Here is a 26,935-nt window from a genome sequence, read left to right on the forward strand (position 1 = left end):
CACAAAGATCAAAGAGGAACCGTGGAGATGGCACGCCAGACTCGGACACATCAACTTCAAAACCATAAGGAACATGTCGGCTCAACAGATGGTAGAAGGATTGCCCGAGATTACAGAAGTAAAGCAAATTTGTAACTCTTGCTTGGTTGGCAAGCAAACAAGAAAATCGTTTCCCTCTACAACGTCTTTCAGAGCGACTCGTGCACTAGAGTTGTTACACGCAGATCTCTGTGGCCCAATTTCTCCTGCAACGCCATCACATAACAGATATACCTTTGTTATAATTGATGATCACACAAGGTACATGTGGTCTATCTTGTTAAGAGAGAAGAGTGATGCTTTTGAGAGATTTAAGATGTTTAAGAACCTTGTGGAGAAGGATGTCGATAAGAAAATATTAACGCTTCGTACAGACAGAGGAGGTGAGTTCACTTCTAAGGAGTTTCAGGATTACTGCAATAAAGAAGGCATCAAGCGTCAGCTAACAGCTCCTTACACACCGCAGCAAAACGGTGTGGTTGAAAGGAGAAACCGTACGCTAATGGAGATGACAAGGAGCATGTTAAAAGCAATGAATGTTCCAAACTACATGTGGGGTGAATCCGTTCGTCACACAACTTATCTTATCAACCGTGTGCCTACTAGGGCTTTAAAGAATCAAACGCCATATGAAAGCTTGAAGGGAAGAAAGCCTAGTATAGGCCACATAAGGGTTTTTGGATGCGTTGCACACGCAAAAGTGGACTCTGTTCACTTAAAGAAGTTAGACGATCGATCACATACCCTTGTTCATCTTGGCATCGAGCCTGGCTAGAAAGCCTATCGACTCTATAATCCCAACACTAAAAGGATTATAGTAAGCCGAGACGTAATCTTTGACGAGAAACAAGCTTGGGGTTGGAAGGGAGCTGATGAAGAAGACAAACGTCCTGGTGGCTTTCACATGACGTGGGGATCAATACTCGATGAAGGGAGTGGTCCGTTTGTGTTAGGCTCACATCAAGAAGAAGAAGTTGCCGCAGACAGCGATCAACAAGATGATCCAGAGCCAACACAAGAAGAAGAAACTAATGATCAGAACTCAACTCAAGCAACAAGACGTTCAACACGTCAGACAAACAAACCAAGCTACCTTGAAGATTACATTCTATTTGCAGAGTTAGAATGTGAGATGTTGCTACTCTCTATCAACGATGAACCTATCAATTTTCAAGAAGCCAAAGCTGACAAGAGGTGGACAAACGCCTGTGAAGATGAAATCGATTCTATCTACAAGAATAATACATGGAAACTAATAGACAAGCCAGCCGGTGTAAAGATCATTGGTCTCAAGTGGGTTTTCAAACTTAAGAGAAACGCAGACGGATCAATCAACAAATTCAAGGCTCGACTTGTAGCAAAAGGATATGTACAAGAGCATGGAATTGATTTCGATGAAGTTTTTGCTCCAGTGGCTCGACTAGAGACTATAAGGTTTCTAATTGGTTTGGCTGCAGCAAATAAATGGGAAATCCATCACCTAGACGTCAAGACAGCTTTCTTGCACGGAGAGTTAAATGAAGATGTCTATGTATCACAGCCTGAAGGGTTTGAAAAGAAGGGAGAAGAGCATAAAGTTTTCAAACTCTCAAAGGCTTTATATGGTTTAAAGCAAGCTCCGCGTGCTTGGAATACAAAGCTCGACCAGATTCTAAAGAAGCTGAAGTTCAAGAAGTGCACAAAAGAGAGTTCAGTGTATCGAAAGGAAGATGGAGATAGACTACTTATTGTAGCTATATATGTGGATGATCTATTTGTTACCGGGAACTCTATCAAGGCAATTAAGGACTTCAAAGTGGCAATGTCTCAACAGTTTGAGATGTCCGACTTGGGTATATTAACATATTACCTAGGTATGGAAGTAAAACAGAGTTCACAAGGCATCACAATCAAGCAAGAAGCATATGCACTACGGATACTAAAGGAAGCTGGCATGGACGATTGCAATTCAACTCATATACCGATGGAGTTTGGTCTACAACTTTCCAAGGCACTAGATGAACCAGAGATCGATGCAACCTTATACAGAAGAAGGATAGGATGCTTGAGATATCTAATGCATTCCAGACCAGACTTGGCATTCGCTATTGGAATTCTCAGCAAGTATATGCATTCACCGCTCAAGGCTCATGGTGACGCATTAAAACAAGTACTGAGGTATCTGAAAGGAACTCACGGGTATGGACTGGTGTTTAAGTGTAGTGGATCTCAGAAACTCATTGGATACAGCGACAGTAGCCATAACACAGATCCAGACGATGGTAGAAGCACGACAGGACACTTGTTCTGTTTCGGAGATACACCTATAACTTGGTGTTCAGAAACAAGACACAGTGGCTCTATCCTCTTGTGAAGCTGAATTCATGGCGGCAACAGAAGCTGCAAAGCAAGCCATATGGCTTCAAGATCTTTTGAGCGAGATCACCGGAAGAAAGACTGAGAAGACATTGATCCGTGTAGACAATAAATCAGCCATAGCATTAGCCAAGAACCCAGTGTTTCATCGTCGAAGCAAGCACATTCAGAAACGTTTTCACTTTATCAGAGAGTGTGTAGAGAGAGATCTTATTGACGTGGAGCATGTACCCGGAACAGAGCAGAAAGCGGACATCTTAACTAAAGCATTAGCAAAGATCAAGTTCAAGGAGATGAGGGAGAAGATACAAGTTCAAGACCTAAGTGAAAATGCTTTGAAGCTTAGAAGGGAGAATGTTGTGGATAAGCTTCAATAAAGATAGCTTATGATACAAGTTATTCATTAAGGAAAGTAGAATAACTTATAGATTAGGATAAAGATAAGATTCCTAGTCTCAATTGTATTAGGACAAGTTAAGAGCTCCTATATAAAGAGATCTATAATGTAAGTTGATCTCATAAGTTAAGAAAGAAATAAAACGAAGGTACTGTTTTATTAAGAGCTTTGCACACACATACATACGATCCTTGGCGACTAGATTTGATCAGAGCCAGGTTGGGATTGCGAAATCCCGTATCCAACTCTATCTTATCTTATTAGTACGATATTGTCCACTTTGGGCCTAGGAGGCAGGCCCGCATGGATTTACTTTTGGTTTCCTTCCCAAAAGGCCTCGTACTATTAGAGTTGGATATCTCTTTATATATTAGACTTTCCTTTGTCTAATATCCAATGTGGGACTTAACTTGTTATCTCACATTCTCCCCCTCAAGCTAAGGATCACATCCATCTCGAGTGTTTCCTTCGGCGAATCATCTTTGGCACCACCTTGTACCGGTAATCGCATGGCTTCCTTTGAGAATGTTTCTCCCACTACATCTCGGTCCTTTGAGATCGTCATCGCAGGTTCCATGATCATCTTGACTGTTTCTGCTGAACCTCCCTTATTCTTACTTGAAGGGTATTTTGGTCTTCTTGCAGATCTTCGTCAACCTGGTGCTCTGATACCAATTGTTGGGATTGCGAAATCCCGTATCCAACTCTATCTTATCTTATTAGTACGATATTGTCCACTTTGGGCCTATGAGGCAGGCCCGCATGGATTTACTTTTGGTTTCCTTCCCAAAAAGCCTCGTACTATTAGAGTTGGATATCTCTTTATATATTAGACTTTCTTTTGTCTAATATCCGATGTGGGACTTAACTTGTTATCTCACAGATTATACAAAAGTTTTTAAGTCCCCCAATTTAGCCTAAATGAGTTGTATAATAGAGGTTTTGATTTTGAGTATCAAAACCCATTGTTAGTAACCTACATTCGAATGATTCAATACATTTTTGTTTTTTTTTGGTTGAATTTCAAGATTTTATGTAAAAGCAACCAATATTTTTAAACCGAAAAGAAATTACAAATAGAACAAAAGATTTGAATCCAAAACAATAAAAAGTAATCTGTTAAATATTTTGAATTTAAAAACAATTTTATGGGAAAAGATTAGGAAAAAAAAACTTAAATAATTTAAATATGTTTTCATTGAATTGTCTTCAATCATTCGGTGACCATATTGTGCATTGTTTAGTTTTCGTTCAGTATCATCATCCTTTTAACACAATTATATTTCTTTTCTTCTTTTTCGTTGTTGGTAATAGTATAAAAATTTTAGACTATACTTTTGTTTTCATTCTTTTATATTGTTTGAAAACTATATCAAATACATATAAAAATTTATATTGAAGGGTCTTGGTTTTAAAACTTGCTTTAGTTCTCTAGAAACCTTCACACGGCACTGATTATATTACACAAAACCGTAATTGTATGTTAGCCTATATATCAATATCTGAAAATGAATCCAGGGACCATTTTGTTCGTTGAATGTTCTTACTCTTCAGAAGTCTGGTCTCGGATTTGTGCTCAGTTTAATCATCAGGCTCCTCCATTTGCTTGGAACGCTGTATTGCATTGGCTAATGGTAGCTTCCTCTGATTCTCTCAAAACCACTGCCCTTCTCCAAGGGTTGCAAGCTTTCGTTTATGGGTTGGGATTTAGAAAGACATAGCTAAACTGTATAATAGAACAAATAAAATATTAATCTACATAAAACACTTTCATATCGCAAAATGTTTTTTAAAAAAAATAGTGCAGGCGGTGGGGTTCGAACGGACGTTAAGTCTTCTTCTCCCAAAAGCTGCTTGTAGACCAACCAAATAAATCATACGAGGCCCTTTTCTGGGCCCACTTTGGCAAGGATTTCGAAAGAACATGCATGTTTTTCTCAGCCACGAGAGAAGAAGAAAAAAAAAACCCTCTCTGATTCAAAGGCTCTCGAGAAAGTCTCGGATCATCCTCATCGTGGAACCATGGGCGAAGGCGAGTATTTCTCCGGTAAAGATCTCTGTGTCCATCTCTAAATCTTAGATTGAAATTGTTTGTTAGATTTGGATCCGTCGTAGTTATGTTATGCCCCCCCTTGTCCTTTCTCTTAGGGAATGATTATACAATGGTCTTCTGGAACATGGATGACTATCCAATCCCTGTTGGCATGGATGATTTTGGTTCTATACGTATCAATATCGTAGAAGCTCTTGAACGATTTGGATATCATGGAGAGATTAGTATCGATGTGCACTGTGAGCAACTCGAGTGCGACGTAAGGGATGAGTTAAGCAAGGCCAGAATCTATTACTTACCTGAGGGTAAGCACTTTCTTTAATTATTATCATTATTATGATTATGTCCAATCTGTAACTTGTAGTTGTTGTTTCTCTATAGCTACCAAGGTTTACCTGACTTCGACTGCTGTTAACAAAGTGTGTTCTCTGGATATGACTGCTTTTTTGGTTCGCATAGCGTTACCTCAACCTCCAATTAATATCGCAGTAATCGCAAAACCAAAAGCGGAGTTAGTTAGGGTTCTCAAGTGTTTGAAATCGAGGGGTCACACCCTTATGCTAATTCATCCGCCTGATGGTGAACAACTTAGCTTTAGTGTAGATACGTTGCTTGCTCATGCACATCTCGGTGATAGCAAAGAAGAAGAAGAAGATCATCCCTCCCAGGGCGAAGAAGAAGATCATCTCTCCAAGGGCGAAGAAGAAGATCATCTCTCCAAGGGCGAAGAAGACACCTCTGTTGGACTTGGCCCCTACTACTACTACTGCCAATACCTCTCTCAGAAGGCTGAAAAAGAAAAAGAAAAAGAAGAAGAAGTAGAAGATCCCTACAAGATCTTAGATTTCCTCGGTAAGACCATCATCCCAATTTGTTTTAGATTTCATCTGTCAGATAGCATTTAAAACTCGTTTTTTTTTTTGCATGGATCCAGAGCCTATCAGACCCACCGTCAAAGGGGCTATGACAGCCGTCTTCTGGGATGCTCAGTATTGCCCATTCCCTCCTGGTTCCACTCCTGATGAGATCTACCACTCTATCGAATCAGCTCTTGTGGAAAGGAAGTTTACTAATAAGACTACAATCTGGGCCTATCTTGGTGATGGTGACAAGAACGGTTCTGCCTTACTGGGTGACAAGACTTGGGCCTCCAGAATCTACTTTTTTTCCGCAGGTGATTTCATTTCCACTCGTTTTCTTCTTTATATCTACTACTATGTAACCCTCCTATACTCTCTCACTTCCATTTATCTTTATGTCAGGGGATAAAGCCTCGAGACGTATTAGAATGACAAATGACATTTGTTTTTGGGCACATGAATCAAGTCGTCAACCAGTTCGTGAAAGTTTGTTCATAGTCTCTGATCAATTCAGAGGTCATCTCTACTACGTCGAGCTGCTTCACAATTTGGTGCCCGCATGTTTGCATCTTTTCTGCATAACTCCGACTCAGGACATCAATAAACCAGAAAGCCCTGAATGGCCAGGATTGTTTTTTGATCAAGGAGCATATCGTTTGCTGTTGGAAATAAGCGAAATCCCTGCTGCACGTTGTTGTTCCAAAAAGCGTAAAACCGATGCAGGAATGCTCTTTATGATGGAGGACGAAGAAGAAACAAGTGGCATGGAGTCTAACAAATGAGCAGCGCTTACAGTATGAGTTTAGTCTCTATGTTTTATTGGGTTTACGTGGTGTGTTTTCTGTTTTTGGTTTGGACGTTTCTATTTTTCTTTTTTTGCAATGGATTATCAGAGAAAATAAAGTTTGTAAAGATTTGAAGATTTTACGCATGCAAACAATAATATTAATGTTTTTCATTAGAACACATTTCATTCATTGATAACAACAAAGATCAACACCATAGAAATACTAAACAGACAGGATCAGGCACAATCATAATCGAAAGGCAACAAGAGCCACCAATAGCTTCTTTTTTTTTTGGGACAAAAACCCACCAATAGCTTATGATTTAAAACCTTGTTTCTCCATCATCCGATTCAAAGCTGATTCTTCTGGGCCCACTTTAACGAATCTGCGCAGTCAAGTCTCGCCCTAATTCTACTCTTCTTTTCTTCATATCTTGATCAACATGGAGGGAGGATTTTCCTGTGTATGTATCATGTGTTTATCAACATTCAACAAAATATATGTATTTTTGACAAAACCATAGGCCGGCGGTGCGGTCTAACTATATAAATTTAAAACATTCCAGCTCTGATAAAATCATTTTATGAAGAAAGTCTTATCAATAATAGATCAAATCACGGTTAATACATCACATGAATATATATTGATACCAAACCCACGCTTTTGGCGGAGTGTAATCTAAACAAAGCATTAATCAATAATGAAACGTTAACAGATTCTGAAAAACATCGACATAGGCTCGTCGACTGAGTTAAAACGTCTGAGATGATTAATAAAGAACTTAATGAGAGTTAACTTCTAACTAAATGATATGCTTGTTACTGTTTGAATCCAATGAAGTATATATAATCACATATCTCCATACGATAGTTTGTAGACATATATATCTTTAAACGATAGTCATAATTACAACTTGTAGTAATCGTCCAGTTTGTCACATGGCATGAGTTCAGAAAGGGAACAACATTTGTGGCGCACCAGGCCACTAATTATCGATATAAATATAATAGTCCATATAATTAGCAACTTGATCATTGATCAATATACATTATTCAATAAATAACTCAAAAACAGGCTTTCTCTGCAAGTTTGTTGGAATTATCGGATCACATTAGGTTCATTGTTCACAACAAGAGATCTAGAAACTGCCACGCGACAACAATGTTTCCTAAGTCGGAACACATCGGTTATCGTATTAGATTATCTCCCTGCGAAAACAATGGATTGATTTATTATAAAGTGTTCAACCAAAATTTTTTATTATTACAAAGTGAAATCCACTAATGCTCATTACATTATATTTTATTGGTTTGGTTAATCCCACACCTAACATTAGTTTCTTAGTGGTTTAAGTACTACTATTAATTATGTCAGTAGGAGCCATAACGGGCAGCCTCAGATACTTATTTTGTCGTTGATGAATCATATTCTTATAAACTACTTTAAGTTAGTAATTAGCTCCATCATCTACCTTCTTGTTTTATCGTCATGAATGATAGTTGATAGCGCATGCACAGCAGCACCTTCCACACTTCTTGTCGAGTGGAATATTTCATTATGGGCTTGAAAACACTCGGAGAATTGTAAGATTGGGCGATTTGTAATATTTTACTATTTCGTTTGGGGGCAGTGAACTTGTCTATATCAAATTTGTTTGAGCATCTCCGACTCCAATATATAATTTATTTGAAAATAAAGTTTATATTAAAAAAATGATTTAACCTCAGCTTATTTTTTATTTTATAATAGAGTAAATATGAATTTATTCAATAAACAGAGTACTCGTTTTTCATTACTCTATTTTCACAAAAATGGAGTAAACTTGGAATAAATTCAAATATATTATGAAACTATTCCATTTTAAAAAAACGATGTGTTTATATTGGAGATGCTCTTAGACTAATTTTATAAGCATAGCTCTCCATATCGCACAAAGTTAAAATAGTGCTATAATGTAGTTCTGTTATATGGTTAAATTTTATTTTATTTATTAAAATAAACTGTTTGCGAAAGCTAAAAATAATGAATTTTAAAGCTAAAGTCATTGATATATTTAATGAATATTTATTAGACAATTGATCATAAATGTAAAATAAAAATATTTTTAAAAATGAAAATACAATTTTATATTGTTTATGTGATAACTGAGACAGAAAAAATCAATTATTATTTTTAGAAAAATAAAAAAATAAAAGATGTATAAATACTAAGTAGAAAACTTAGTTTATTGAAACTCCCGAATCTCTTGAAGATACTCCCTCTGTTTCATATATATTAAGTGTCGTTTTAGATTTGTGCACACGGATTAAGGAAACAATTAATTTTACATGTTTTCTATATAAAAACACAATTACCTATACACCTAACCATATTTCAACCAATAGAAAAACAAATAACAGAATAATAAATTTTGCATTAAAAACCGAAAACGACACTTATTTTGTAACAATTTTTTTCTCTAAAACAACATTTAATATAAAACGGAGGGAGTATAAATTATAATTATACTATGTGAGTGTTTCAATTTTTTAAATGCAATAATAAATAAGCAATTATTGTTTTGCCAAATATAAATTATTGATGTTTATGTTTTTTTGAAAGCATAAATAATAAATTATCATCCTATTGAATTCATAAAACCAGTCGTAAGATGATTATGTCTGAATGGTCGAACAAAACACCAAAGTATAAAGTATGAAAAACCTCTCTCTGATCCACAGATTGAAAGGCTCTCTCGATCATCTGTAACCCTAGCTTGAGAAAGTCTCTGATCCTCATCGTGGAGCCATGTGCCAAGGCGAGTTTTCTTCTCGTAAGATCTCTCTCTCGATCTCTTAGATGAAATTGTCTGTTAGATTTTCGATCCATCATAGTTATGTCTTGTCCTCTCTCTCTTACTTACTCTTAGGGAATGATACAACGGTCTTCTGGAACATGGATGACTACCCAATCCCTGTTGGGATCCATGATCTTGGTTCTATTCGTATTAATATCGAAGGCGCTCTTCATCAATTTGGCTTTCATGGAGATAAGGATATCCAAGTGCATTGTAAGCGACTCAAGTGTGGCCTAAAAGAGGAGTTGGGTGATGCCGGAATCTTTTACTTACTCTCATGTAAACACTTTCTCTTTGCCATCGTCGTTTCTACTTATTATTATTATTATTATTATTATTATTATTATGTCTCTCTCTTTTAATATTTAGAGTTATTTCTCTCTCTCTGTATAGGTACACTGACTTACATGGCTGTTGTTGACAAAATGACTACTCTGGATATGACTAGTGAATTGGTTCAGTTTGCATTGACTGCTCAGTTTGAGGGGTCACACTCTTCTCCTAATAGATCCGCCTGATGAAGAATGTAGCTTTGCTGTAGAATCTCTGCTTGCTTATGCTCATATTATTGTACGTGCTAGTGATAGTATGGTCGAAGACGAAGAATATGTTGAAGAAGACCCCTCTAATGTTGAAGAAGACATGTACCCAAATTGTTTTGTTTTAGATTTCATCTTTCATTATAGCATGATTAATAGGGGTTCTTAGGGTGCGGTTCTTAACGAAAAATAAGAAATCGTCTCTTAATATTTAACTAAAAAAGCTAAGAACCGGCTCTTAAATATCTTGTTTAAAATAATCAAAAAAGGAAAATCAATATAGTTTTTACCTCTATCACCTCTGTTGTCTACGACGAGTCTCAAGCAGTATGGAACATGAAACTCAGCTTGACAAGCCATGGTTTCTTTGATGGTAGATACATTTTTGTTACCGTGCTCGTTGATTCCGAGGTTTGGACCATAAGCTGTAAGCTTATCTAGCATAAATCTTGTGCATAATGAAATATTTAATAAACGTAGATTGAAAAGGTATCAAGTTATAATGATTTTGTTAAAAGATATATAGTTTATTGATAAGGACTTTTTACAATCCTATGTCAAAATAGTAAAGATAGATGTCAATCCAATCCTAAGTGATCATAAAACAAGAGAATGCAAGTAATGCTTAATCTAAGTACAATCAAGGTACTTAAGTGATTTCAATTTGAGAACCAAACAAACAAAAACAATATCTAAAGTTTTCAATCAAATGATAATATAGAACCCATGGGCTTAAGGCAATTGATTTAAGACAATTAGTTTCCAAGTCAAGGTTTTAACTTTAAGCAATCACAAGTTCTTATAGGTCTAGAACACAGATAAAGATCAATTATTTCCCAAGGTAAAGATCCCTATGCAATCATGAATCAAACATCAATTCTCATTGGTTCAAATCATTCAAGCATGCATTATATTCAAGTTTACTAACCATCTAGCAATCCTAACATCAAACCCCTTTGGTTATTCAAGCTAGAACAATATTAAGTTTAATCAAACATTTTTTTTTTGAATGAATGCTAAATTTTATTCATCAAAAAAACCTTTACATCATATGTAGACCTTGCCATATAAGATTTCTACTCTCAAAAGATTTCTACTCTCAAAATGCAACACAAAATCAAACTCTAGTTCCAAACCAAAATTGGAGACCCCCTTCCATACCCTTCCTCCTTTGCATTCTTAATAAGCTAAGCTTGTTCCTTATCGCCTTGTCCACCAATTTCTTCATCATCGAAATTCCCATTGGCTTCTCCCCATGTTTTATCTTGTTTCTTTCTCTCCATATTGCATAGACTGCAACTTAGAATGAGTACCTTACACAGAACAATCTCTTCTACTCCATAGAACTTCATGATATCAACAACACTATGACAGACCAGACATTGGAATGAGTATCCCGCAAGATACCAGCAGTGAGATGCTCCCATAACTGTAAAGAGTAGGTACATTCAAAGAATAAATGATTCCTAGTCTCTACAGCACCCTTGCACAACACACAAGTTGTATCAGCTCCCAAACTCCATTTAGAGACCATATCCATAGTAGATAGTCTATCCAACATTGCTAACCAAGTTATAAATGCAAACTTTGGAGTCGCCATAGAAAACCAAATACCTCGGGCCCAAGAGCAGTGCGCATAGTTTTCACAAAGCAGCAACCAAGTCTCAAGAGTCGAGAACACATGTTTAAACCCCATTCTACATCTCCATTGATTAACATCCTTCTTCTCATGCCTCATCTTCCCTTGGACAATGATCACCCCTGCTTCTATTTCATTAAAAACCACAACTCAATGCTTCCTTTTACTCCTAGAACTCAGAACAGCTTCCTCCATAGTAGCTTCTTTCCTAATACCCATACCCATTATGCCCCTTTCACCTAGCAAATCAATAAGCACACCCTTGTCTGACCACTTATCAAACCAAAAGGAAGTGTGACGACCATTCCCCATCTCTTTCCTATAGAATGTCTTTGCAACATCCCTCAACTTCAACATCTTTCTCCACATCCAAGAACCAGTTTGAGTGCTAGCCTTGACTTCCCAAAACGACTTCTTCTTTAAAAGATATGACTTGATCCATTTTCCCCAAATCAAATCCCCGACAACATTCTCCAGATGAGCTTCAACCCATAAACCTTGTTAACATCTTAAAGAGCTCTGATTCCCAAGCCACCTTCATTCTTAAGTTTATTGATATCTTTCCACGCAACCTTCGCACCAGTGGACTTCAGAGTAGGCCATGTCCAAAGAAAGGAAGCACATAGTTGCTCTACCTCCTTTATACCATTAAAAACCTTAACTCTTCACTAATCACCATAAATCTACCTAACCCATAGATTCAAAAGACAACTACTCACTACTCACCATGATTGACTTTAAACCATTGGTTAATTTAAGATTAATCATGATTAGTGATCAAGATAATCGTCTGCGAAGGTTGCATGCGATCGAGAGCATGGATTCGTCATGGCTTAGCCGCGGCTGGCTTCATCCGGCGAAGGTCGCCCACAGTGATGCCTTCTCTTTGCAGCCACCATCTGGTCGTGGTTCTCGCCTGCTACCCCGCCAATCTTCCTCATCTTGAACGTTTTAAGACCTCTTAAGCTCCAAAACTTGACTAGCACTTCTCCAAACCTGCAAAACATACAAATGCAATGCAATGCAGTCTAAACAATATTTAAATGCATCTAAATGATTAATATATGAACTAGAATGATGCTTAGAACATATAAGTATACAGGATATCATTTATATTTACAGGACATACCAAAATTTTAGAACGATTATTTTCATTTTGAGTTGAACATTTATATCTATGTCTACTTTTGATCAAAAAAGTAACTGATTGTATGTCATACACATGAATTGGTGTTAAAAAAAAAGAATATAACATGCAAATGAAAAACAAGTTAGTTAAAATCATAAAGTCTTCACCAAAACTTGGGATTGAAAGAAAGTGAGTGATGGAATTAAAGAGGAAGAGTGAGTAACGAGACACACCAAATAGAGCACTCCACTGATTTCTTTGGACACAAGTTACTGATATGTGTTGGGAATGTACACTATCCTTAGCCATTTTATTGCCATCGTAGTGAAGTAAACACCTCACTGTTTCTACTTTCACCATTATTTCTTATATCTTCTTCTCCTTCTGTGTTCCAAGAATCAGAGAGACTAAGTTGATATATGGTATCAGAAAGATATACGATTTAAGGCATTTTGTTTCTACTATTAATCTCTTTCATTACTGTCGACAAGGCGGTCTCACACTTTCTGAAGTGTCAACTGCCATGTCAAGCAACATGTGGATCATTCTCTGGCAAATCGGCCGCTGTACTAGCTTTGTGATACACCGAAAATGTTTGGCTATTACAAAAAACAAGGCTTCTTGAAATGGACAGCTACACATTAATCCACTATTCAGCTGCATTTGTGTCTTTTGAAGAACTCTGTTTCTGAAAGTTTGTTTCCACATGGACACACTAAGGCTCAAAAGATTACCATAATTTTGCGCATGTATTCCTTAGATGTGGAAGCAGCAGATTTGACAAGCAATTGAATAGCAATATCTGCAAAGCAGCCAGATGGCAGAGTGATGTCCTCAAGTCATGAAAACATGTATAGACATGTGAAGAAAAAGATAAGTATTTCATTGAATCTATATATAATTAACAAATCCACCTCATCCCCTAATTACACGTTGGATGTTTTCTTCTCATGGCCATTTATCATTGAGAGGAGCCATTAACCAAATGTTCTGAATGCTCTGACTGGTTGTCTCCCTTAACCGTCAAAGAAGAAAAAAAATATCATTTGGCGCATACTTCCATGCTTTCTGGACTGTGAGCTCCGTCCAGATAAGATACTACATCCAAAAAAGAATGTTGGAAAAAGGATCAACTTCAGAAACAAACGAAGGTTTTAGATGCAGCCTAAAAAAAAGTTCAACAAAGGCTAGAAACAGCAGCTTACCATCTGAGTCAGACTGGGAACTTCAAGTTTACCAATTTGCTGAAGCCAGGTAGAGGCAAGAGAAACTTAACTGCATTGCGGTTAGTGGTTGCACCACTTCGAGATTCACCTGTCAATACGATGTTAAAAGCTTATCCAAAAACTAATTGGTTAACGCATACAAGAATGATAAAAGTAAAACCTAAATTACTACAATCAACCAAGCAGCACAAACATTTTCTGCCAAATTTGATGTAGAGTTCAATTATTAAAAATTGGCGTACATCTAATTCGAAAGCTTTCCCTTCAAGGACACGCATGGCCTCATCAGGTTGTTTGGGGGTACTTTGAAAGCTGGAACTCCAAGCTGAAATAGGAACAAGGAAAGATTAGGCAAACCATGGAGAGTATTACTAAGTTACAAAAAAAAAAGGAAGGATCCATTTTAAAGATACAAAAGTTATAGCCACCTTGAAACTTCCAGCCTTACTCACCAGCAATTTTGCCATCCAAAGAGAGGAAAGAAGTCATGGCATAATATTAGAAAGGAAATAGAACTGAAATATCCTTGCCATTTTCATAGCAGCATTGGTATGCCATCATGCATAAGAGGATTCCAAATTAGAAACCTAGAATTTCCATGTTGTCATAACCAAGTGAAGAAATACCACATGCCACCAGTGAGTCAACAAACTTTTATTGTGAGTTAAGAAAAAAACTAAACTTAGTTGCATCTTCACTTGGATCTATGAACGTTACATCTAGAAATGAAAACAGAGTAATATGTTTCAATAGACAATAATAAATTAAGCTCTGAAAAACGTATTATGCTTACGAAGAATTGTTTGCAATCAGGTTCCTGTTTCTATAAAAGCACATACATATATTTTCCTTTCTCAAAACTTTCAAAGAACTTAGATAAAATACTTACCCATCCAAACGATATCTTTCAAGTTCGGAAGCCATAGATAGCTTCGTAAAATAGATGCGGATCCCTTCAGGCCAGATAATAAGAAAGAGAATTAACATTATCTCTTGCCTGTTGGATCAGAAAGTAATCAATCGTGTAGTAACTACACGTGCTACTGATTACCCAAAAAAAAAACTACACGTTCTACTGCTGCCATGATCTAGGTGATGATTGTTTTACTTGTTTTTAGTTTTTGGATTTTAGTTTTGTTTTGTAAAATATTTTATGCTATTAAATACTCCCAACTTATCTCCTATTTTATCTCCCCCCACTAACCCATATCTTGGCGAACGCCCAAAGTCTTGTTCTTTTTCTACTCTTACAATTTTTTGTTAAACTCTTTCAACACAGTTTTTAAAAATATTACAAATTTGACTCTTTGTGGCTTGGAGTAGCGCAGTCTGGCGTCCATTCTCATCATGTGGTAAAAAACCTCATTTGAATTACCAATAAGATTGCTCTAATTACAATATAATATACTATATATAGAGGAAATACAAATATAGGAAGTAGAAGAAACATAGGAAAGTCCAACCACACGAACATGCTTCTACTTTTTCTCGACAACAATCAAATAGAGAGGTCTACCTCGTAGATATCTCTTAATATAGATTACACTTACATATTCAACGAAAAAAAAAAAAAATTCAACGAAGCATCTTATAATTGTAGATCGATATACGTCTCATGATATTCACAATGTCATCGTTTCCTCCCGTTATCTTCCTCGTCCTAGTCTTTGTCCCTTCCATATTATCAGCACCGGTGACAAGTTTAACCAAAGACTATTACCAAGAAACGTGTCCTGATTTCAGTAAAATTGTTCGTGAAACCGTTACGACCACGCAAGGCCCGCAGGGGAGGACAGCTGCTGGAATACTCCGTCTCTTTTTCCACGATTGTTTCTTAGAAGGATGTGACGCGTCCGTACTAATCGCTAAAAATGCTTTAAACAAATCTGAACGCGATGATGAACTCAACCATTCTCTTACGGAAGAAACGTTTGATATCGTGACTCGCATCAAAGCAGCTCTTGAAGAGTCTTGTCCCGGTGTTGTGTCTTGCGCAGACATCTTGGCTCAGTCCACGCATGACGTTGTCACAATGATTGGTGGGCCTTCCTACGAAGTCAAGTTAGGTCGTAAAGATGGGTTTGAGTCGAAAGCTCATAAAGTTAGAGAAAACTTACCATTACCAAACCACACGGTCGACGATATGATGTCGTTATTTCAAAAGAAAGGTTTCACTCTAAAGGAGATGGTTGCACTAAGCGGCGCACACACTATCGGAATTTCTCACTGCAAAGATTTCATCAGCCGGGTCATTGGGCCACAGCCTGATCCAGATATCGAAGCACGATATGCTGAAGTTCTTAAAAGTCTATGCAAGGATTACACAGTGAATGAAACGAGGGGCTCGTTTCTTGATCCGGTGACGCCAGACAAATTCGATAATATGTATTACAAGAACTTGGAAAAAGGGATGGGACTGTTAGCTTCCGACCACATCTTGTTTAAAGATAATAGTACGAGACCGTTCGTGGAGTTGTATGCGAAAGACCAGACAGTTTTTTTCGAGGATTTTGCACGTGCCATGGAGAAACTAGGCATGGTCGGTGTTAAAGGCGACAAAGATGGAGAGGTGAGACGCAGATGTGATAACTTAAACAAACCTAACGGTTCAGTGGCGGAGCCAGAAAAAAGTTTTACCGGGGGCAATATAAGTTTTGAACTTAATTTATAAGGGGCAATAGTAGAAATTTTACCATCTAAACCATATAAATTTTGAATAATCAATGAAAATGCACAAAAAATCAATATTTTATAAGGGGCAACTGCCCCCCTTCCTCTCTACCTCCCTCCCTCTGCCACTGACCTAACGTATAACTAACGTTAAGAGTATAATTGAGTTCAGTTTTTGTTTTGTTTTGAATGATGTATATATAAGTTAACGTAACAGTTCCCATAGTGTAATGATATATATGTTTTGTATTGGACTTTGAATTTTTGTATGTTAATTGAAAGTTCTTAGTTATTAGTTATTACTTTGCGGAGGAATATAAAAATTCAAGTTTCTTGACTTACCTCGCCATATATCTTTCAAATGGCTTCACGGGTTGGGGCCTTTTTTAACAAGACTACAAGAGACAACGAGTGTCCCTTCAAACTATTGCTGGGCCAAGCTTAACCCGTTAGAAATCAGGTCAGGTTATACACATGTATTTTAAACAAGTCAACTTATGACTATGTAGAGGCCTTCTGTAGGTCTGATCAAGTTTTCTAATTAATTTCCTTCTGGTGAAAGAACTATCAAACTTTTGTTCAACGAATGGTCTTTCACTTTATTTATCTAAAATATTATTTTTCGTCTAATAAAGTTTTCGTAAATAATTAAGAATGTATATTGATGTGTATTGGTAACATATTATTCGTTTATTTAAGCGATTCTGTTTGCCAAAATCCCTCTGATTATCAGGTTATTAGCATTTGGAGTTGTGGATGGATTTTATTCTCTTTCTTTGTCTTTACATAATATCGAATATATGTAAAAGTCTTTGGTGCGTCAACGTCCAAACCATCTGACACTTGTCAGACAACCATGTGTTCAGTAATAAAGCAGACCGATCTAGACACGTGAAGCAGTCGAAGCTTTGCATCGCTGTAATGATGACCAAATAATTTTATTCCATATTTTCTCTTATTATTCCATATTTTTTTTTGGCACACGAAAACTGCCAATGCCGACAAAAAAGAAGAAGAAGAAGTCTGCATATCTATATAAGCATCTCAAATTAACGACCCCGTAAACAAAAAGGCTTCTAAAGTTTACAGGAAAAAAATAACAAATATCTAGTCGGAGAAGCAAACATCATTTCATATTTTTTCCACAACGCAAGCATAACTTTAAAGTTTAAATTTGTATATTTTAACAGTTTTTTTTTGTTTTTGTCGTATATATAGTAAACTAGGGAGGAAGGTTTGGTATAGCTAAAGTGAACTCGAGATTGGGAGTTTCAATCTCTGGTCTTGTCCCTGTGAGACTTGACGAATCCGACGACAATCGTTCGTAGCTTGGACATCTTTGATCCACATTCTGATAAAAAAATTTAATCAAACAAAAATATGATAAGAGATCATATAATAAAATCTTATATACATTTGCAAATTTACAACCCCCCTCCTGATTTGTACTTGGCCATATCAAATTATTTTTGAAGATTTTAAAATCTTTTTATAAAAGCAAAGTATATATCACCCCAAAGTCTTTCTTTTCTCCTCTTTTGAGACATAAAAGTACACTTTTTAATTGCCAAAATGAAAGACAAAAGGTAAATTAAAAGTTCTTTATACTAAGGTGATGATTGTTTTCCTAGTTTCTAGATTTTAGATTTTGGTTTTTGGTTTTTAGTTTTTGGTTTTTGGATTTTAGATTTTGGTTTTTAGTTTTTGATTTTGCAGTAGATTTTAGTTTTTTGAAAAACATGAATGGTGATTTTAGATTTTGGTTTTTAGTTTTTGGTTTTTGCTGGTAAAATAATCAAAGAAATTTTTTGTTAATAGTACAATACTATTCTGGAAATAATAGATATAAAATATCATTACCCAAACACACAAGCTTATTTTAAAATAAATAAAAACAAAATAATTTAATTCTATGTTTAAACATAAATATAAATTTAATTTGTGTTTAAACATAATTATATATATATATACTTTATATTATAAACTTGTACATATAATATATGTCAAAATCCATACTAGAAAACTTTAAGTAAAATGTGTAGACATATTTTTTTAATAATTTTTTTCAGAACTATAATCTATATATATTCATTAATGGTTAACTACAAAAAAATTTAATTCTATGTGTAGAACTATATATACATTAGTTTTATGTAAAAATTTGAATTAAATAATTGGAGATAAATATTATGTACAAATTTAAATTAAAAATGTAACAAAAAATTAACAACTATTTCCAAAATTTGTAGCAAAATAAATCTAAACATGTGCTATAGTACATATTATTAGTTAATTTTTTTAATAATAAAATAATAAATTTCATTAAAATATTTTACATAAAAATTAAAAAAAAAATTTAAATACAAGACTAATTAAAGTGTAGCAAAACTATTATACTTTTTTTTTTAACTATTATACTTATAATTGACAAATTTAACCAATTCCCTATAAAATTTATGGTACAAAATATTTATTAACATTAATAAATTAACTTACCTTAATAGAAATTTAATTGCTTTGATAAATAGTGAAGATATAATTAACTCCAACTGCAGAGAAAGTAATGTTGTTTTTTTTAGAAAGAAAGGAATGTCGTTTTACGTTTGTGTCTGTGCTGTTTGTTTCTGTGTTGTTAAGAGTCATAATTGTAGGTTTTACATACTACATTATTTATCTAAATTATTAATATCTTAAAAAAAAATACTTTTTAGTTTTTGCTCGTAGCAAAATATAGGGAGAAACCAAGAAAAAAGAGATTTTGGTTTTTAAGTAGAAAAGAGTGGAAAGAATCAAAAACTAGTTTCCCTAAAAAAATAGGAAATCTACTTTACCAAAATCATGATTGGGTAAAAAATGGATTTTGAAAAATCAAAAACCAAAAACTACTTTAGAAACTCCAAACAATCAACCTCTAACTTTTTTTTTCCTTTTCACCCTCGAATTTTGCAGTCCCATTTCATTTCAATGCTCTTTTGTTTAAGTTTTGAATGTTTGATACCTTATTTGATGACATGTCTAGACCTGATGCCTTTGCCTTTAAGTGGAACCGAGCTTCACTGTTATACAGACAGACATCACAGTTTTATTACAAAATATATGTTACATTTCTCATATGATGCAAATATAGAAAATAGCTTAATAGTTGTAGCGATCTGTCCGACGAAAACAAAATAACACCATAAAATAAAACGAATATAATTGAATAATATTAAGACAGATACATAACATACCTTGAGGAGTTAGTCCACAGACCTTGGAGATCTCTGGCTTGTCTTTCACTGTTTACTTTTAATTCATTCTCGCAAGTATCTGATTGCCCTATATCTACATTTATACACACACACACACACTTATCATATATTTAATAATGTTTAAGAGAGAAATTAATTTAAAATCAAAACATAATTAATCAAATAACCTGATGATGTTGTAGGCTTCTCAGTAGATTTGATGGTCCGATACATCTGAAACATTATATTTGATTACAAGCCTACTAATATATATTAATGATAGTTATAAGAATAAGTTATGTCGATCTTGTGACCAAAAAAAAAAGGTTATGTCGATCAATACATATACTATATATGCGCGCATGTATGTAACTTATTCTATTCACGTGTGTGTATACTTCTCTCTCTCTATATGTGTGTGTATGCACGCACACAGAGATGGATAAAGTAAGAAAAAAGAGAGCAGAGTAAATAAGAAAGCATTTACGATTCATGAAAATGTGCAGCCATACACAGAGATGGGGTATGTGCATGGGTCTACGTGTCTTTTTCTAACCATAGTCAAAATATGCAGAAAAGTAATTTATATATTATCACTGAATAGTCATATGCATATACATATATGAATCTTGAGAAAGACATATATATCATCATTGACGAATTATGCCTTCTTTGTACTTTACTTTTTCTTCAACATCTCTTAGTAACAATGCAACATATGAAAGGACCCCCTTTCTCCAAAAAAAACATATGAAAGGACTCACTCTTGGTCTCTCGGCTATATCTAGGTTTTGATTCCTTTTCCTATGTTTTGTTGTTGCTAGTTTTAATTGTTTCACCTGCTATATATTTTCTCTATGGTAGAGACCAAACGATTTATCACAGAAAATGTTTAGTCAATTCATTAATAGTGCAGTGGGTTCGGTTCATTTGCACATACAAATACAATACAAGGAAATCATGTGGTAGATTGTTATTCTATCTACACATTTTAAAGGTTTAACTAATTAAATTAGACTAACTAGATACATTGTATAAGCTAGGAACTAATGGATAAAATTACCTGTAGATGAGATTTAACATGAGCCAATGTGAGATCTTGAACATCCATCAACTCAAGTACTGATTTTGGAGTGGCTCCTGGATATTATTCAAAAGCACAAAATCCATAAAAATATAATCATATATTGAGATCCCATACAATAATTAGTTAAAAAGGAGAGAGATATAGTATTCACTGAAAAGGAAAAAAGAACAGGAAATAGTGAAAAAAGGACAATACTTTCATGACCACCCAATAATTGAACAGCATGAACGAAATGGGCATGGAGGGTCGTCGTCCACCGCATCCTCGGAGCCCTTACTCCTCGTTTTGCCGTTAATCTTTGCGCCTGCGGCTGAGCTTGACGATGATGACGGTGGTGAAGATTATAACTATAACTAGGGTTTGTGTGTTGACCGTTGACTTCACTGAAGAAAAAAGGAGGAGTGGGAGAATAGTAGTAGTGGTCAAGGATTTGATTTTGGTGAAGAGGGATTCCTCTTATTGGTCTCACCATAAAATTCGATCTCAAATCTTGATCTAGAGATTCCATGTGTTCTTGATTATGATCAATCTTGGTGGGTTCATTGTTTGATGTGAATTGGAGGGTGTGGATGAGATGATCAGAAGCCTTTCTGTCTGAATCTGAGGCTTTACTACCAAAGAGTAATCTCCTTTGGACTTCTTCTTGTTCCTTATAATCTTCTTCTTCTTGTTCTTCTCTTCTTCTGTTTATCTTCAAGTACAAGTCAGGTTGTGAAGGGAAAAGCTCCATAAGAGAGAATTGGGAATGAATCAGCGATAATATTGATGAATTTTGGGGAAAGGGGAGGTGGGTGTAATCTTTATTTAATTCAGAAAGTTTTTTTTTCTTCCTTAATGAATGTTTGTTCTTGGTGAGAGGAGAAAATCAGTTGCAAAGGCTTAGAGAGAGAAATAGAGAGAGATAGAGGTGGCAAAAGGTATGAGGAGAATGATAAGTCTCTTTCGTCTCTGTTCCCTTTGAGAAAATGACACTGTGAGAGTCTAATAAAGAAGTTGGGTGAAACATGAATTTTCATTCTATTTTTTCTTCGTATATACAGGAAAATATTAATTTTAGTGGCATACTTTGTTACAATGTATATATCATCTATCACATATCAATATTTAATGAGGGTATAACAATAATGTATGAAAATATTCCATTATTTGTGTTCAGATTTACATGTGAAAATGACACTTGGGTTTGAAACTGAAATATGTGCGTGTTATTATTGTTATTTTTTAAATAATTATTCATGAGAATGAAAAATAAAATGTATCAAATGCTGATATTTATATAAAAACCCGCACTTAGCTACTTATTTAGTTGTCGATAAAATGGTACAATATAAATGGGAAAAAGCTATTAGGAATTCAAAAAGATGGAGATAATTTTTTTTTTGGACAAAATAAAAAGATGGAGAGAATATGTCTCGTCTTTACTTGTTTATTTGTATTTCTTTCAATTGTTACTTCTCTGAAGTTAGAGTTTGGAATTATACCGAACATTTTCTTGCTTTACCGTATTGTGGCTGGTTGCCTAAGAATTTATTGATTCTTATAAAACTTGGAAATATTTATTTTCTATTGTTTGTAGTGAAGGTGATTTTAGTTTGTTTACGTGATAAATGCAGGAGCTTAGAAAAATAAAAATTGGAAACATAATATTACCTTGAATTTTTTTTATCTAATCATAAAGTTCATGATAGAGGTCCATATATCTCGTCTGTGAATCAAGAATTAGATGACTGAAAATATCATAATACAATGACAATCCTCTTTCCTAAAAGAGAAGAAACAATCATTGACATCAAAATACATATACAGACTATAATCTATTCTATTAATTTTTTTTTTGTCGACTGTAATCTATTCTAGAATAGAAAATCTATTCTATTAATTTAAAATCCTATTTTTATCTACTATTAACAAGTCATAGAAAAATTTGTTAATATGCTACATTTGATTATTTACATTAATAAAAAACCAATTATAAATTTGATTATTTAACAAAATTTGTTGAAAAATAATCTAACAAAATCTTACTTAAAATTTTAAATATTTTTATAAATAACACATTAATTAATTTCGTAAATAGTAATATGATATTATTATAAATAAATGCCAACTAAAATTTTATATAAAACAAGAAAATAAAAATTATATACCATTTATTTAAAAATTATATAATTATATTCTATATTATATAAAATAGAAGTGCTATATCCTATATAAATTAAATATGAAAAAATTATATTAAATATTAAATTCACATTTTTCATTTAAAATTCGTAAACTACATATAATTTTATACAAAAGTAAATTTATTAACATAGGTTCAATTTAATATCTACAATTATATATTATATTTTTATTTATTTTAACACTCTCTCTCAACAATATATTGTTTTAAAATGTGCATATACAAAAATATAATAGTATATAATAACCTTTAATTCATATACTATTTAAAAAATATGTTATTAGAAAACAATGAAATTTTATTAATTCATTAAAAATATTATTGATAAATGAAATTTAAAAGTAAAATTATTTTTATTTTTGTGATTTTAATTATAACAAAATATGTTGAGAAAATTTAGAAAATATTAACAAAATTTAAATATTTTAATAAAACAATACATAAATGTAGTAGCAAAAACAAATTTAAAATTCATGTAATCTTCCAAACTCAAAAAGTTGTATAATTTTCTAAGTTTTCTTGAGAAAATATAAAATTTTGAAAATAAATATTCAAACTCAAAATAATGATATTTCAAATTACAAAATATATAATCATATCTAATAAATAATAACTTTTTGAAATGCACCACGAAAAAAAAAACTATATATGTTGTAAAAATTAAAACAATCTAATATTTTGAAATATTAATTAAGAAAAGGAAAATTTAATATCATAACATTCAAAAATATCATGTATCAATAAAATTTACTAAAATAATATGATAGATGCTACTATGTATAAAATTTACTAAAATATTAGGGCTATATTATCTAAACAAAATAGTGTTGTACTTATAAATCCCGTAAATTACTAACATTATATATGTTAAAGTATTTTTTTAAATACAAGATGTAAATGATTATCTTAAACATATTTCATTCTATATTTTAAATAAATAAAAATTTAAAATGTATTATATATAAAATGTATAAATTAAGGAAAAAAATATTTTGAAAGAGAATCTCTATTTGATTATTTCAGGTTGTTATTTTATTGTACCTATTTCAAAAATATATTAGTAAGTAATTAAAATTAATAACAAAGTAAAATGTATTAAAAAAATCACTACATATTAATAATGCTGAATATGAAATATAAATAATAATATTATAGAGTTACACAATAAATAATACTAAAATTGAAATTATATATTTAAATTTTTTTAATAATATCTAATACATTTATAAAATAAAAAATATCTGCACGGACCTGCGGGTTAAAATCTAGTTTTTATTAAATCGTGTATTTATATTGTTATCATGTTTCTAGGGGAAAGAGGATCCTTAACATACATGTTAATTCTGAAATATCTTTCATTTCTGTGTGCAAGTAAAAAAATTAGTATTTGTTGGGCCGAACGTATGTGTTCATGAAAGATAAATTCATTATTAAAAGTTGACATCTGAGAGGTGTAGGGGTCAAAAGCCTCTGCAGTACACTATGCTTTTTAAGTTTAGAATTTTTTTCACTTTTTCGATATTAAGATATTTTTCTAAACATGAAAATAAATTTAAGTTTTGATACTGTTATAAACACGGGTTTAAGGAATTGTAATTTTATTTATTCACATAATCAATATATAACTTCTAAACTAGTATTTGCCTTAATTATTTTAGTTTTTTTTTCAAACTTAATTCGCATTTGTTCACAACAATGAATCTTTTCGCAAGCTGGAGTTAAAAAGTACAACTATCAACTAAGTAATATTCAGTTTCTTCTCTGAGATGCAGTTATCAAGGCAAGACTATAACTCTTGTTTCTCGATGTCGGCGACGGCGTAGCTTGCCAACATAGCCTATAATCTTTGTTAATCAAGTTCTTCTCCAATTGTTATCTCTATTTTGGCTCACATTCTACTCTTTTTGAAATATCCGATTTGTATCTTTACTCTTCCACTCGAGTTAGCATGGTAAACTGTTGTTGTTGTCTGCTCCTCTCTGGATTTTGGATCTCCGGCTTGACTCCCCATTATTATCTCTTCTTTTCTAATTCCGCTTGACATTATGCCTCACAAAAGCTTGCGTTTTGTCTCGCTGGTCTTCCTCATGATGACCACTCACCATTGCTTACCGTCGTCGTGTCTCGGTAGATCTGTTAGTATTGCCGTTGGTTTTAAGTTCATTTTTAGTGTGTTCTTCCGAACATCTGCTCTAAAATTTCAAGTGGTGTTCACCAGGTTTTTTCTTTCTTTTGCCATTTTTGCCATTTTTACCATTCTTCATATCATAATGTTTTTTTTAACGCTTTGTCGTTATGTATCTCTTTTTTTTTTTTGATCAAATGTCTTTATGTATCTCTAGTTGTACTCATGTATCTTTGGTTGTACTTGTCTAAACTTTTAAAACCTTTCATTTTAATATAAGAATTTAGGGTTCGAAAAGGAGTTAAAAGTCCAAGTTACCAAAAATAACAGATACAATAGTATCTACTATCTTTTTTTTTTGTCACATTAATAGTATCTACTATCTAGTTTTTGTTTTTGGAATAAACCATATATATATTTGAGTGTAAACACTACAAGAAAACACAAGTTTTACGAGGGCAGTTTTCCTCGCTAATTCGTCGTAAAAGCAGTGTTACGACGAATTAGCGAGGAAACCCGTTTCGTCGTTATATGTTTGTCGTAACGCATATATCCTCGCTAAATCGTCGTAAGTTAGCGAGGAAATAATTTCGTCGTAAAAGCGAAGGAGGATATTTCGTCGTAAAGACCACGTAAAGATTCCTCGTAAGGACGTCGCTAATTTTCCTCGTAAAGACCACGTAAAGATTCCTCGTAAGGACGTCGCTAATATTCCTCGTAATTACCACGAAAATCTTTCCTCGTAAGACACACGTAAATAAATACTCGTAAAATTGACGTAAATACCTTGAAAACTTTCCACGTAAAGAAAACGTAAAAACCTTGATAAATTTCCAAACGTTTCCTCGTAAAAACCACGTTAAGCTTCCACGTAAAGAAGCCGCAAAATTAGCTACGAATTTACTTCGTTTCATTTTATAGAAATATAAAAAATTATAATTATAAATATAATTTAAATTATTAATGAAATTAAAATTCTAAAAAAATCAAAACCAAAATATTTTATTTATAAATAAGTTTTGAATTCATAATACAATAACCGAAATTAAAAAGAACTTGGGTGGTCGTTAATTAATCGCCTCGTAGAATTCATCACTCCTCGCCTGAACATCCGCCTCGGCATGTGAGTCGTCGGTCGGTGACTGGCCTGGGATAGGATTTTGTTGTCGCATGGTCCTCAACAAAGTCGCCCATTCCGGATTTGTGGCCGCTACAACGTCCAAGAAGCCCTCGAGTCCACCCATACGAGATCGCAGCTGAGTAGAATCTCTACGCAGCTCAGTAGACTCTCTACGCAGCTCTTCGGACTCCCTACGCAGCTGAGCGACTTCATCATCCCGTCGCTGAACATAAGACGATGTCGCTATCGGAACATCGTTGACGGAACCAATCCCCAACGTCCGTCCCTTTTTTTTAGGGACAACCTTAAAAACAAAAAATAAATTTTGTTAGTAAAAATTTAAAGTTAAATTAAATGAATATTTAAAAAAATTAAAATTTTAGAAAATTTACCTCCTCGTAAAGCTTATCCACTTCAGGTGTGGATAAGGTGACGGGTAATCCATCGGTGGACTGTTGGGTCAGCTGGGTCTGGCGTTCTTCAACCCGAGCAGCCAAATCGTTGTAGATTTGTTCGGACTTGCCATCTATAAATCGGCCCGCCTTGTTCTTGTGGGTCCTCTCGTAAAGTTGCATAAGAGACGGGAATTCTCCCGTCTCTTTGGCCTAAAAAAACATTTAAGAAAGTTGTTAATTAGAATATATATATAAAAATATACTA

The 26,935-nt window shown here is 33.9% G+C and overlaps 3 protein-coding genes across 3 annotated transcripts; 2 read left to right on the forward strand and 1 right to left on the reverse strand.

Annotated features, from left to right (window-relative positions):
- Positions 1-4,594: 4,594 nt before the first annotated feature.
- On the forward strand, positions 4,595-6,599 carry LOC106415185. Its single transcript, XM_013855856.3, has 5 exons — positions 4,595-4,838; positions 4,940-5,149; positions 5,226-5,696; positions 5,779-6,018; positions 6,107-6,599. The coding sequence occupies exons 1-5, from the start codon at positions 4,814-4,816 to the stop codon at positions 6,484-6,486; spliced, it is 1,326 nt and encodes a 441-aa protein (XP_013711310.1). The 5' UTR covers positions 4,595-4,813; the 3' UTR covers positions 6,487-6,599.
- An 8,052-nt stretch (positions 6,600-14,651) lies between these two features.
- LOC106372952 (peroxidase 41-like) lies at positions 14,652-16,852 on the forward strand. Its single transcript, XM_013813205.3, has one exon. The coding sequence runs from the start codon at positions 15,477-15,479 to the stop codon at positions 16,530-16,532; it is 1,056 nt and encodes a 351-aa protein (XP_013668659.1). The 5' UTR covers positions 14,652-15,476; the 3' UTR covers positions 16,533-16,852.
- Positions 16,853-17,544: 692 nt separating this feature from the next.
- On the reverse strand, positions 17,545-21,845 carry LOC106372959 (probable transcription factor KAN3). Its single transcript, XM_013813213.3, has 6 exons — positions 21,044-21,845; positions 20,825-20,901; positions 19,950-19,995; positions 19,762-19,855; positions 19,530-19,587; positions 17,545-17,882 (listed from the first exon to the last, which is right to left on the reverse strand). Exons 1-6 carry the CDS (start codon positions 21,576-21,578, stop codon positions 17,754-17,756), a joined length of 939 nt encoding a protein of 312 aa, XP_013668667.1. The 5' UTR covers positions 21,579-21,845; the 3' UTR covers positions 17,545-17,753.
- Positions 21,846-26,935: the final 5,090 nt, after the last annotated feature.

The sequence above is a fragment of the Brassica napus genome, chromosome A1 (genome assembly GCF_020379485.1).
Source record: "Brassica napus cultivar Da-Ae chromosome A1, Da-Ae, whole genome shotgun sequence".
Taxonomy (NCBI): domain Eukaryota; kingdom Viridiplantae; phylum Streptophyta; class Magnoliopsida; order Brassicales; family Brassicaceae; genus Brassica; species Brassica napus.